General features: G+C 39.5%; 1 protein-coding gene across 1 annotated transcript in view; it reads right to left on the minus strand.

Moving 5' to 3' along the window:
- LOC118781894 (neural-cadherin-like) overlaps window positions 1-14,093 on the minus strand; it is a 130,808-nt gene that overhangs the window by 10,311 nt on the left and 106,404 nt on the right. The window contains exons 23-28 of the mRNA XM_036535031.1: window positions 13,849-14,063; window positions 10,728-10,855; window positions 9,835-9,962; window positions 9,411-9,534; window positions 5,141-5,321; window positions 3,180-3,346 (exon numbers count right to left, since the gene is read on the minus strand). Coding sequence (XP_036390924.1) covers window positions 3,180-3,346; window positions 5,141-5,321; window positions 9,411-9,534; window positions 9,835-9,962; window positions 10,728-10,855; window positions 13,849-14,063 — 943 coding nt within the window. The remainder of the gene's footprint in view (window positions 1-3,179; window positions 3,347-5,140; window positions 5,322-9,410; window positions 9,535-9,834; window positions 9,963-10,727; window positions 10,856-13,848; window positions 14,064-14,093) is intronic.

The raw sequence follows: 14,093 nt of genomic DNA on the forward strand, positions 1-14,093 counted from the left end.
GTAGGAAAACAATAGGAGAAATATCCATTCAAGTGTTTCTCAAGCAGGAACAGTATTTTTTGTTCAGTTCCTGAGGAGACAATTAATGCATTTAACCAGCTCTGATACAAATCACAGAACTTACAGAGTGCAATATCCATTTAACACTAACAAATTATGTGTGAAAGGAAAGAACTTACATCAGGGATCAGAGGATGATAGTCTATCTGACATTGCTAGAGACTGATGAGGCCTTCATTTCAATTTCAAAACATGAAGAAGGTCCCACTGAGCATAATTTGTAAATCCCCATTTTATTTTAGCTCTTATGTGGAAGTAAACAACAGACAGAGAACAGTGAAGACAGAGATAGGTTAGAAGATTTTATGTTAAATGTCATAAATCTTAGAAACATTCTACAAACACATGAGAAAATGTTTAACAAATATCCTAAGATGGCCCAAAGGTTGTTTTGTAATGAGTTGGCACTTGTCAAGGTTTCTTAATGAACCATTAATTATGTGAGGCCCTCTTTGGCAGCAACTTTTTACCATGCTAGGCTTCAAAATAACCTTATTTTCTCCCAATTAAAGATGATTTGGACTGCATTTGTACTGTGTCCCACACAGCCACAGCCAGCTTCTCTGGCTGCACTAACAGCATCTACAAGCATATGGGTGCACTATATATGCATTCCTCTTTGAGAAAACAATCTACCTGTGGTAAGAGATATATTACTGTAACTTTGAAAGGGGCCATTAGGTTTTCCTTCTCACACACAGACATATCTTTGGACATCCTGCTCCCTCATTCTGAGTAGGATGATACATTTAAATTACATGAAACAAATAAAATAGTAAACAGTAAGCAGCTAAAATAATGTTGTGTTGCCATTGCTAGCTTAGTTCTTGTAACATGTGTAACCCCATGGGTATACAGTGTTACTCTTCTGTTTGGTTTAATGTTTGGTTTAATGTCTCGGAAATATTTCATTGTAAAATGAGGAATTATGCGATGGGTTAACCTCAGCCAATGAGTGAAGGTGTGAGAGGTCAGAGGGGGAGTGAGAGAGAGTGAAAAGAAAAACGAACTTGGAGGGTTTGGGTTTTCCGGGGTTTTTTTTTTGGGGGGGGGGGGGGGGGGGGGGGGAGGTTGAATATGTAAAGAAGGAACACGATCAGTTTGTGAGGAGTGTAGCGGGTCTTCATAGGGTGTAGTTAGCGCGACGAAACCACGAAGACAGCGCGACGAACGGGAAGAGTGACTCCGCGCTGGGGTGCTGAACTATTTACATGCTGAGGAACTGTGACTGTTCGCGTGTTACGGGCAGCTAGCAGGTAACGAGTTTTGTTCCCCCACACCCCCCCCCCCCCCCCCCCCCCCCCCCCCTTGGCTCGTTTAGTGAAGAGGACGGTTTCCTACAAGCGCGCCCACATCAAACAGGCCTGCAACGGTTCTTTTTGGTTTAAAGTTAGTTTAGCTAATTTGCCGGCATATGGTTAGCGTTAAGCAATATTGCTCATTGTGTGTTGCACTGAGGGAGTGAACTGTTTCCCCCCCGTTTTGTTTGCTAGTCTCCTTACCACTGGCTAATTGTAGCAGGACAGGGCACTGCACGTGCACGTATATCGCAAAATTCCTTGGGGTACTTTCTGTGTTGTTTGTGAACTTAAATTGGAGGTACACTCTGTATTCGCGATATTACTGTATCATTGACACTTTATTTTTGTATTACCAAGCAATCTGTGTGATTAGGGTTTTGTTTTGTTTTTTTTTATTATTTTTATTTGTTTGTTGCTGTTGGGGATAAGTTCATCCACTACTGAGGAAAGGGGAAAGGGGGTACGTGTTGTGGGAGATCCTGATAAACAGTGAAGAAAATTTGAGTTTAAAGTTATTAAAATAAGGTTGATTTCATTGTATTGGTGTATTTTATGTTTACTCTTTGGGGCCAGTAAAGGAGATTGGTTAAAAGGGAAAAATCTAATTGTGGTCATTCTTGGGGTTAGAGCTAAAGGATTTATTAAGAGATTCGAACTCAGGGCCCAACCTTTAACAAATCAAAGGGTTGAGGTGTTACACATGTTTCAGTTCAATGCAAAACAGCTACAGGACACCATCCAGCCAACCTGTCTGCCTGTTCACACAAAACAGAGTAAGACTAAAATGATTATGAAATGACAATACAACAGAAATGAGAATATGAGCGCAGAGAAAAAAACTGTTCCAAAGAAATAAGAACAGAGCATTCTGTGCTGTATATTCATAAATATGTTACAACAATCAGCACAAGATGATGAGTCACAGAAATGATTAAGCCCTTAAAAGTGTTTTGAACTCTCTTTGGCAGAATACATTTGAGTGGATGAAGAATTACTTAAAAAGGGCTGCATGCTTTTAACTACAATTGGAGGCATCACAATGGGAACTGAGAGCAAGTCTGCCTAACACAAAAGGACATCTGCACTCACAGAGAATAGGTTTGGGACAATTTGCGCAAGTGGAGAGATGACCTGCATTGGCGTGTATAATAACTGAGGCTCCCTGAGCAGTTTCCTGTTGGGAGCTGCTGGGAGGATGTCAGCTGAGAGAAAGGCAAGGTTCAGCAGAGATGTTACTTTGGATTAAACATGAAACCTTCAGATGATGCGTCATGACTCTACGTTAAAGGCCACCTCGTTTTGCTTATTAAGGCAAGTGCACAGGGGGAAGGTGCACGCAGGAAATGTTTCAAGAACCAGTCAGAGGATTCACCCAGACTGCAACTCCCAAACAAGTCACTCACAAACCTCTTAGTTCTAAAAAAGAAACAATAAATTGGTTCATACTGTACAGTTCATGAGAGCAAAAAAAAAACACATTATAGAGAACTTGCCTATATCCAATCTCAGTCAGTCTAGCAAATACTGGCAAGACTCTGTCATTCTCTGTAGATGTTAAGTCTAAAAATCTTTAACATCATGAACTGGAAAAAAAATTCCCTCAGAGCGCTGCAGCAGGTGAACCAAACACATAGGTGAGCCACACATCCCAAATTCAATTCAATAGAATATCTCTAAATCTCTGCACAGTAAACAAAAGTGACCCAGATACCACACAACAAGCACAGAAGATTGCCATTGCATGTTATCACACATTTGTAACATCATAGGCACATTGTGAGGGTGTTTTTCAGTAGATGACAGGAGACCACAGCTCACTTCAAGGCGCAGGTACTCATTCTGTTCCTTGGAGAACAGGCTGATGATAGCACCACTGTGTTTCCGGGTCCGCACCAGAACCTGCACTAGGGTCCGACGAGCTGGCAGTGGGTACCCCAGCTGGAAATGGATGTGGCTCCGCCCATCAAAGGAGTACTCCGGAACCACTGTCAATCACAAAATGCAATAGGTATTCACTGCTGTGTAAAAATGTGGGATTACATTAGCATGTGTACAAATGTGGTGGGAAGGAAAGGAGCTACACGGGGCATGCTTTTCTCATTTGTTATTCAAACTGTATTCATTAATTGAAGTGTGAGACTGACATTTCAAACTGGGAAATCGTGTTCAAAATGCATTTTATAACGAATTCATAAAGCAGTGAATTTTCTTGATGAAATCAGTACAAAGTTCAAGTGTTTTACAGGAGAGCAGGTGGATTACGTGGAAATTCATCCAGGTATGTGTTCTGCAAATCTATGGGGCAGAATAAGGAGCAGTTCCCAGGCTCCTTAAACATCAGTTTTCCCTGTCCCTTAAAACTATTTGTTGAACATGACAGCTGCATGCTTCACTTTGTTTCACTTTGCCTCATTCTATATTAATGTGCCTTTAAGACCTTGTTCCCCATGGCAACACAAATCTGGATTTGGAAACACACTTATGTGATGAGTCCACTTACAGTAGGATAGAAAGGATAAAAACAGGATATAAAGCTTCTGAATGTCTTATGATTCATTTATCATGTGCATGAACAATTTAGGGTGTATTATACACAGATGATCAATCTGAAGAACATTATGAAAGTCATCAATTTTTTACAGACAAACAAATTTTACAATTTCTCCAGATTACATGTACCGCATACACAAATATATAAGTTTGAGCAAGACAGCAAGTTTTTGCCATTCTGATAAAATGGTGAATCTATCAAATTTACATTTGATCAAAATAACCTTAAACAGCTGAAATGCATCAACATGCAATCCAATCTGCAATAATCAAATCTGCTCAGAATTTAAAGTAAGCATTTAATAATCATTTGCCCAATTGCAGTTGTGATAGTTGTGCAGTTGTGTCTGTGTTAATGAGGACAGTTGTGTGATGATATGAACTGATGATGTGTTTCACAATAGTCACCAAGATTTTGGCATTTAAATTGCATCCAAAAGCATATATTAGACAATTGCCTTAAAAATCATTAGTATTCCATTTTCCATTTTTCCATTATATTTTCCATTTTGTCATTATTAGTTGGTTAATTCACTATACTGAACCTTGAAACTTGTTCCTTCAAGTTATGATGTTGAAGTATTCATCCAAAAAATACAGATTATGATGATGGAGAAAAGGGTGACAGCATTATCATATTCCAGTCTTCTGGAACTGAAAATGAACACACTACTACACACTACTGTGGGTACCCAAGAGAAAGTAGGAGAGTGTGTGGGATCCTAGATCCCCTAGTCCCAAATTTCCCATAATCACCAGCCTGTGCTAAGTGCATATTTGTCAGTTATGGTGTAATTGAGGAATGTAATCCCTAAATTACACAGAGATTACTGTATTTCATTAAATGTATCAGGCACATATGTTTTTGTTATGGAAAAGCAGTGTGTTGTTTCGTTCCTTCCAACTGTGAGACATATGATGTATGATGCTTCACCCAAATCAGAATCTTTTTTTTCTTTGTTTCCCACAACACAGATCAGTGTTGACAGACAGCAATCGTTACATAATTGCCAAGGAGGGCTTGCATTAGCTTTTGCAAAACATACACCCAGGTCAGCATCAAGCGCAATCATATGTGTCAAACTAAAATCTCTTTGAAAGAGGTGTTCACCAAATCTGAAACCCAGTCCTAGATCTGATGCAGCTATTACGCCATGATTCTCTGGTCATTCCACTGAATCAGTTGACTACTGCTCAGTAACCCTGCATCCCTATTTTGGAAGACATACCTTGCTCACACTGGTGCCCAGTGTATCCCAGTATGCACTGGCAGCTGAAGGAGCCCCACTCCCCATGGCACCAGCCATGAGGTCCACAGGAGGGGTACCCCATGTTCACACAGTTCCCGTCTGTCATCAGACACCCCGGAGCACTGTTGACAGAGTCCGCAGGAGAGCCAAGATCATAGATCTGGAAAAAGAAGAAAAAGCAGAAAAAGAACAGTGAACAAGAAGTGATGAAGGAAGTCTAATATTCAGTTTACTATCCTGTGCTCACAATTAAATCCAGTATTCTACGACAGAATACATAGCATTTTCTTGTTTACTTTGGCATTTATGACTTGCAGTACAGAACACAGAAATGCTAAGATTATAACTCTGAAAAAGCAAACTAAAAAAACAAACTAATTCCGCCTGGTAGTGCTACTCTTTATTATTCCCCTTTCCTACGTCATGAGGGAAGAGCCAACAATATAAGACTGAAAGAAAAAGAAGCGCACATCTTTATTCGTTCAATCACCAAGCACGTTATTATCTCCCTTTTTTCAATGTTGCATGCATGTAAATAAGGTACAACAGAACAGACAATGATCCAAGAAAAGGCTTTGAGGACTAAAAGAACAATAAAACCTTTATGTACATACATATTTACAAAGATTTTTGTTTTCTTTCTTTCTTTCATGTCAGTCCTGTCCACCTACATTACTAGGATACAAAACCCAATAACAAATTTAATAAAGAGATGAAAGATGAAAGTAAAGAAGCTACATGTCAACAGTTAAGACTCCAGGGTGGGATACTAGTCCAACAACACTCACTTAAGCCAAGACCACTTAGCATTAACACTATCAGAGCCTAAAATTGGAAACATGACATATGCTGCATAAGCTGCATAACACATTGTTTCCTGTTGTTCTTGTAGTAAGACTGTGTTTTACATTTTCTTAAATTTCTTTTTGCTTTACTCTTACTGTTTGTTTGTCATTCCCTAAAGTATTTGCTAGTATAATTCTGAGTGGAGATATGTTGCATCCAACAAGTCACTTAATGTTTATATTATTTTTTTTTATTTTTTTTTTTTTGTGAAGAAAAAATTTAGTGTCCAACCCTTAAAGACAAAAGCAAGCCTTCTTCTGGAATTTCACGTGTGTGAATCTTTTAGCTCAGCCCACAGGTTACCCCTGAAAACCACAGAGGTATAGTCTGATACAACCAGCATGAAGAAATGCAGCAGGGAGACGTTTGGGACAGACTAATGAAAGAATGATTTGGAGTGCCACCACTGTCCAAGGCAAAGTCCTACGCATTAGAATTAACATGCTCAGGACCAGGGCACAGTATTTGTCTCAGTGCCACCATTCTTGCCTTATTTGTTGGACTGAAACCCAGTTTACTGAGAATGACCCAGACTCCAGATGGTTACAAGCTTTTAAGGATTAAAATAGCCATAAACACAAATAAGAGTAAAGACCGAGGAGTGTGTATTTATTAACTAAAAGTATTGGAACCCAGCTCACATTACCATTAAGCATGGGGAACAAAGTACATTGAACTTCTTGTCATAAACCAACATCCATATTACTTGTCAAGGTAAGCTCTTTGTTGTTTACATTTCTTCCACAGCATACATACATAACTGCTGGCATCATATGTAGTTCTGTTCTCTTCAGTTAAGACTGAGTCGTCCAAAATGGAAGAGTGTTTTGGGGGGATGTAACCCTGCGTAGGATGAATATTTACCAACCTACCAGAAATATGTCACAGATGCAGTGCAGTGAACTTATATAAGTCAGGGAACATAATATCACAGTATATTCATTTTTGCGAAGACTGAATTTCCTAAATGGCTTGGGATTTCACCAATAATAGGCTCTGGGCAATTTCACAACTCATGGCACCTCTGAGCAACAACAACAGTAGTAAACAGCAGTAGTAAGGAAGAAATTGGTCATGTAGAGGAAATTAAAACATGAAATTATGGACAGCCAGCCTTCTTATGAGAAAACAAATAGAGCTAGTATTTTGAATCAATTTCAGGAAAGCCTGGCAATTTTTATCAACCACTTAAGGGTATGAACCTACAGACTGCAGCGTGACTGTTAAAAATGAATGTGAATATGCAGTTTTTGCTCCTTTTGGTACATTTGATTTTACTTCTGGAAAAAACAGGACATTATAAATCCTTTGTATAACCTTTCCATAGTTGATGTTCAGTATATCTAAAGAGGATAGGTCCCTGCTTAAAAGACTTGATTCACTTAAAGCAACTATACCAGACCAGCTAGATGTTATCTGAAACAATGTTATCTGTAAGGTCATGAAATCATCTAAGGAACAGCTTGCCCAACCATTTCAATATCTTTTTAACCTCTGAAACAACCATGTTTGTTGTCCCAGTACAAAAATGGTGACATGAGACTGTTTGTGGCTCCATTGCATTGACATCCCTGCTGAATGACTATTTTTAGAAAATAGCTCTGAATGGCATATACTTGAGCTGGCAAATCAGATGAGACAATCAAGATAAAATGCTGAAAATGTTTTTTTTTCACCCTAGGAATAAATATTTCTCTGAAAAAAGTTATTTGCCTTTCTGACTTTATCCTTTAGGCTACCAAATTGCTTATTATAGAAACTGTTAAAAACTCAATCTCACCCAATTAGCTGTGGTGGGTGCAGAGACTTGTGATTTCCAGTTCCTGTTAACTAGCATCAGTGTCCTTGTAGGCTTAAGCAGCATTGCAGAGGCAGCAAAAACTAGACTTCGTTTTCCTCAGTTCTTGTGGCCCCAATTCAAGTTATGACAGTAAAAAAGCCCCAAGGGGGATCAAGACAATGTCTCAGGACCCGGGGTCTCATTATCACAGCCAGCGGTCAAGCAATTCACCTGTTGTCCTCCTTTCCATGACTAGTTTGTCTCCTTTATTATCTCCTCATAGTCATGCAAGTATTTTCCCAACAATCCTCAACAACTATCAATCCTGAGCGCTTGCCCTCCCTGGCCCAAGGTAAACTCAGCTTCCCAAGCTGGTAGATTATGATCTCACAAGTGGGTAGAATCAGTTCAGGAATAACTATAGCATTAAAGGTCTAAAAATCCCCCAACACCACAAACTTCCTTAAAGTGACAAGGGAACTGGATCTCTGCCCAAGTGCACATGATGAAATTTACATCACCAACCTCAGAACTCTGCTCCACAATAGTGGCACATGAATTTTGCATCACCTCACAGCCATTTGCAAGAAGCATTCCATAGAACATTTTAGTGTCAAACAACTTTAGTTCCATGTGTCACACATTCATAGTAATATAAGAGCACTTATGCGATGTAACATTACTGTAGTGCTGTCTCACACAATTTACACCTTGTTGCACATGATCAGTGTTTTATGAGTATAAAAGTGAGCTTGCGCTAATAAAGTTGACTAGTACCAATACAGGAATTTGTTCAAAGGCAATTTCTTCTTTGCTCTTAATTATCATGGTGTAAAAGGATACATGTCTTGCATTATAGTGAGCTAGAATACATTGTTGAATTTATACATAAATTGATAGTTCCTACATTGCTTTCCATGATCATGACACCAGTTTAAATCTACAATCTTATATGTTACACGTATGACATGTGTGAAACTATTCCCTGATTACTGAAAACAATGCTTCCAAAAGGGCAGTTATCCCAGAGCTCAGCCCTCTCGTTACTCTCAGCGATACAAGTGGAAACCAACTCTGAATGATATGTAGTCAGCTGAGGGAGACTAGCAGCAGAAAAATGTCTATACACCATTTGTATAGACATTAGTGAGGACAGTAAATATGTAATGAGAATTCTTGTAAATGCAGTGTGTACACTTAGACAATTTGTTGTTCTGAAATATATATTTTTTTACTATAAATTTTCCACTGATAACTACCTGCATCCTCCTAAATACTTGGAGCAATAGTTCAGAATTGCTTTCTTTTCTAATCATGTCACCAGCATGTTGGTGTAGGGTTGGCTCCTAGCCAACTGGTCTGTGGAAGTACTGTCATTAAAGTAATCTTTTATCACACAACATATTAAAGTACATTACCCTAAAGGAGCCTTTAAGGATGAACCATAGATGTGGAATTACAGTGAGCTAGGATAGGTACAGTTGTTTACTGCATGTTCATGGTAAGGCCATGCTTAATATCCATCACAGATCTGTAAAACTGTAGCCATGTCTTGAAATGGTGTGTTACAGAAATATTAACACCGTGATTTAGTTCATGTAGGCACTGTGCGATCGCAGGTACCTTACTATCCACGACCAAGTTGCGGATACAGCCAGTGAAATGCTTGTGCTGTAATTGTGGGTAGATGTAAGGCAGGTTTTCATTGATTCCACCAAGCTGCAACACTTGAGTCACATTCAGGTGCCTGAGGTGACACAAATAGAATGGCCATTCAGTCTGTCTCTCCATCCATCTACCATTAACCACAATCAATGCATCAATCATTCATTGGGTCCATGCATTTCTCATCCAAAAAAATTCCTTTTTTATTGAAAAATATACAAACATAACATTGAATTATGACTGGAATTACTGGAAGTTAAGTAGAGAAAAATTACTACAGAAATAAATAAAACGGCCCTCTCTCTCAGCCTGCACTTGTCACCATGGCAGAGTTAGGGACAGAGTTTAGGAAAGAGTAAAGGTGAGGAAGCTGATCCATTACCTGTCCAAGTTTGGTGTGACTCCTATGACCTCACAGGAGGAGTGGTCTTCAGTCATCAGCCAGTTGCCCACACCCTCCATCTCCATTACAGTGGCACCAGCACAGCGGTCCAGAGTAAAGCGCACCTCCTTAAGAACACAGAAGATGAGCAGAAAGGTCAACCCCTGGGTCACAACATCCGAACAGTCCAGAGACTCTACAGAGATGTGGTCAAGGATGAGAGAAACTAATTTGATGACATGACCTAAGTATATGGTCCTGGAATATAAGAAATATGCACTCCATTCATGCCAATTTATCCAAACAGCAGTCTGGGAATATTACACAGAAATGTCATACTGAATGCATTCAGGGATTTCTGGCTGACAGCTTATAGCTAGCTTCCTGTTATCACTGGTCCATAGGGTATAACAGAGATTTAGGACATACTGTATACTCAGGTAAATCCAATCCACAAATCCACAAGTTACCTAATGTATCTCCCCTTTATTTTCAGTAGCTGTGTTCTAAACTTTTGCTGTTAGATTTTTTTAACAGAAGAGAATCCTTTTAGCATTGTTTTTGGAACAGGACAGTTTAGGATTTGTTTCTGGATTGTTTTTGTTCATTACAACATTAAACAAACAACATTACAAAATTTTCAATCCACCTTTAATTTAACACTGAATGCCAAAACACTCCCCCTATGTCAACTCTATGACCAAGAATGTCTCCGTCCAACCCCAACAATAAACTTCAGACATCTCCATGAATTTTCTACTTTCCCCTTAATGTTGAGTTACAGCTTGCTGCAGCATGACCTTTGTGTTTTCTTTGAGCACTCTGGGTCCCAGAAGTCCCTGGACCATTAATCAGTCAGATGGTGTGAGGGATGACCCTATGAAAACACATACCTTGCTATTGCTCCTCACATCCAATCTGTGCCAACGTCTGTCCGCCACATCCACGTTGCCTGGCAACTGCAGCACTAACGTGCCAGAGCCATGGTTTATCTTCAGGGTGGGCGTGCCATCAATAAGTTCTGAGAAAGAATATGTATTCAAGAGAAACCTTAAAGACCTTGGGGTCACAGAAAGTTTTCATAAAATACCTACACATAACATCAAGGTCAAAGAGATTTATTAATTTCAACGGAGTCTTGAGATAATAGCCATAAGAAAAGTGTATGTGCAGCACACATAACATAATGCACATAACTTGCAATTTGAAAATTTGTTACCTACTCATTTACTGAACATACACTTGCAAAAATGGACCAATTCTGAAACAATATGAAATGTGCTGTCCATTTTTCTCCCTGTTCATCCTAAACAGAGCATTCTAACTGGGCAACTCTTAAAACAAAAGGCAACTTAGAGCCTGCACATTCAATGAGATGTACTTTACAGCCTGAAAAGTCAGCAGGTGAAAATGAAGAGTATGAATGCTCTGGAGTAAATGTTACATACAAATGGTGAGGCTGCCAGAGTGTCAACCCTGTCTGTCTGATTTTGATGCACTTTCTGTTGGGCTTGACGTGACATTTCCAGGGATGGGGGCTGGGGTGACAAATGAGAGAACTTGCCTGAGATCTGGGGGAGGGTGGTGGAGGAAGTACAGACTGTGTGCTTTGCTCAGTATAATTGATATTAATCAGGATATGATGTGTCAGGAGCAATGTGCAGGCTGCAGTGAGAGACATTACGGAGTTCTGGCGATTTATGGCTGCATGGGCCAAAAGGCAGACATTACAGATTAAGGTTTTAATGAGTTGAGACAAGAGCAGAGATGGCATGTATCTAGGTCCTTACATAGTTCTGCTTTTAATCTACATCTGTGTTCTCACCAAATCTCCCACCCACTTTCCTTATTCATCTGTTTCTTTTTGACATCTGTGAAGATTAATCCTCGAGATAGAGGTAAACGCAATAGCATTTCTACTAAATATGAACAATTGCTTCTCTTGAGCCCTGAACTAAAAGTCAGGATGGCAACACATGGATTTAATAAATAACACTACAAATTAGTTAGAATAAACACATCAGTAACAGATAGAGCTCCTTTATGTGCCTTTGACTTAAAAGAGCAGCCTGCAAGATCACAAAACACATTTCACAACTCCCTCTGGATATATCTGTGCAAAACTGTGTAACTTAAAAGTGATATTTGATACAAGCATCATGATAAAATTTTATGAGGTTAGACTGTGAAACAGATTTCTACAAATTGATCATAATGTGAATGTCTCATGTTGGGTGTAAGCACTCTTTCATCTCAGAGTTGCTGTTTCTGAAAGAAGGTCAGATTTAACCTTGTTATTATTTCCTGTTCATACTGGCTGCATCCTTAGCCCCCCATGACCTCTATGAAGAATGTACATCAATGGGCAAAATCATGACTCAAACCACCATGTACTCTCTAATACATCTAATGCATGTACACAATGTCTGGTTTTCTCCATTTTGTTGAATGGAGCTAATGAGTTTGACAAGATAAAGGCTGATCTGCACAACATGAAGATATGCTTATAATAAGAATATTTGGGTATGTTGTGGATCTCCAGGGCCTATGTACCCCTTACCTGAAAGAGTCAATAATTAAAATGGAATCAAGTAATAATCATTAGCTATCTGCTGAGAAAATTAATGATAGAACTGTTATTTAAAGAAAACTGTGGTTTATATTCTGTGGGGAGGGGAAGTTACATTAAAATCCATATGTGATTCTAATTAAAGACATCATTATCTGAAGGCAATCAATACACATTTTGAAGCATATGGCACCACTCTCTCAAACATGTAATAATTGTGTAACATGCCTGAAAAAGTCTCTAAGCAAACACATCCAATTCTGACCAATACCAACAGAAAAATCTACTTTGGTGTGCTCACTACAGCCAATAACACAGAAATATTTGCACCACCTACGCACTACTGCAGAGTATTACCACTAAATTCCAGAATCCTGAATGAATATGAAATGTGTGGCATATCGACACTGGTTGGGAAAAGGCAGGTGTTGCAGCAATGGCTGAGTGGCAATGTCAGTGTGAGATAGTGTGGTGTCTCTCTCTGTCTCTCTCTAAATCTATTTCACCCTGCCCTGCTCCTGTGCTTGTCTGACAAAGGCCTTTCCTTTGAGGCTGGATTCTTCCGACTTGGCCTTTCCAGCATCCGATTATCGTCACCTTCCATTCACACTTCAGCTCACTCAGCCAATCTGAGTGAAACTGCTCCGCAAACAGCCCGCCGGACCCTCCCAGCTGAGCATGTCTGATTCGATAACACCGTGGGTACCAGAGAGGGGGATCGATCACACCCAGTGTGAAATCCTTTACATTCAGTGCTGCTTTTCCCAAACGCACAGGGGGAAATGTACTTCTACTCTGCATATCAGTGACTCAAAGAGGAAATTGCTTTAAGTGAGCATACACACACTCACACACACAGACCATTCTTCATCTTCAAATTTAACTTTAAGTAAGTTAAATATTCTATGCTTTGCACTCTCAAACTAACAAACCGCAACATTCACTTTAATTCAGGTTTGATCGGAGAGAGCTAGATGTGTGCTCATTCCAAATTACATTTTTGAGATGTTCCCATAATTACAATTTGGGCACATTAAGAGGAGGATATATCCTACTGAAATATTACCTACCTATCTGTAGGTGTTTTCTTTATTATATTTCTTGTGACTTATATTGTAAGAAATGTAAAATACACACATAGAAAACAGTGTGTGGGTGCTATTTCTATATAATATGTTATTTTAAAAAAATAGAAAATAGCAAAGAAATTATAACCAGATATATGCAGTGGCCTCCATGTATTTTCATACCCTTGAGATACACTATGCCATGAATTTATTAAATGTATTCATTTCATTTTGGCCAGTATCAAGCTCCATATCCAAGACGCTTCTGTAGTGTCCTTTTGTCTTTTATTTTACGGAAAGCAATACTTTCTTAGCAATGACCTAGACCTAGCCTTTCTATTTTTATCTGTGTGGTCTGAGGTCTCTTCTGAACTTCACCTATTGCCATGAAGTCCTCGGGGTCCCATGGCTGTAGCTGGGCCACTGGCCCACTGTAGAGCAACAGCCCATCTGCAACCTCAGTGATAAACTCCAGGGAGAGGTGGCTCTCGAAGCATGGCCTTATGGGGGGAAACCAAGCATAGCCATCACCATGGAAACTGTGCTTGGTCTGCTGGCACTCTGGGCCCTCAAACTGAGGGGGACACTGGCATCTGTGGAAGGAAGAAAAACAGAGAACAGTG

The sequence above is a fragment of the Megalops cyprinoides genome, chromosome 8 (genome assembly GCF_013368585.1).
Source record: "Megalops cyprinoides isolate fMegCyp1 chromosome 8, fMegCyp1.pri, whole genome shotgun sequence".
Lineage (NCBI taxonomy): Eukaryota > Metazoa > Chordata > Actinopteri > Elopiformes > Megalopidae > Megalops > Megalops cyprinoides.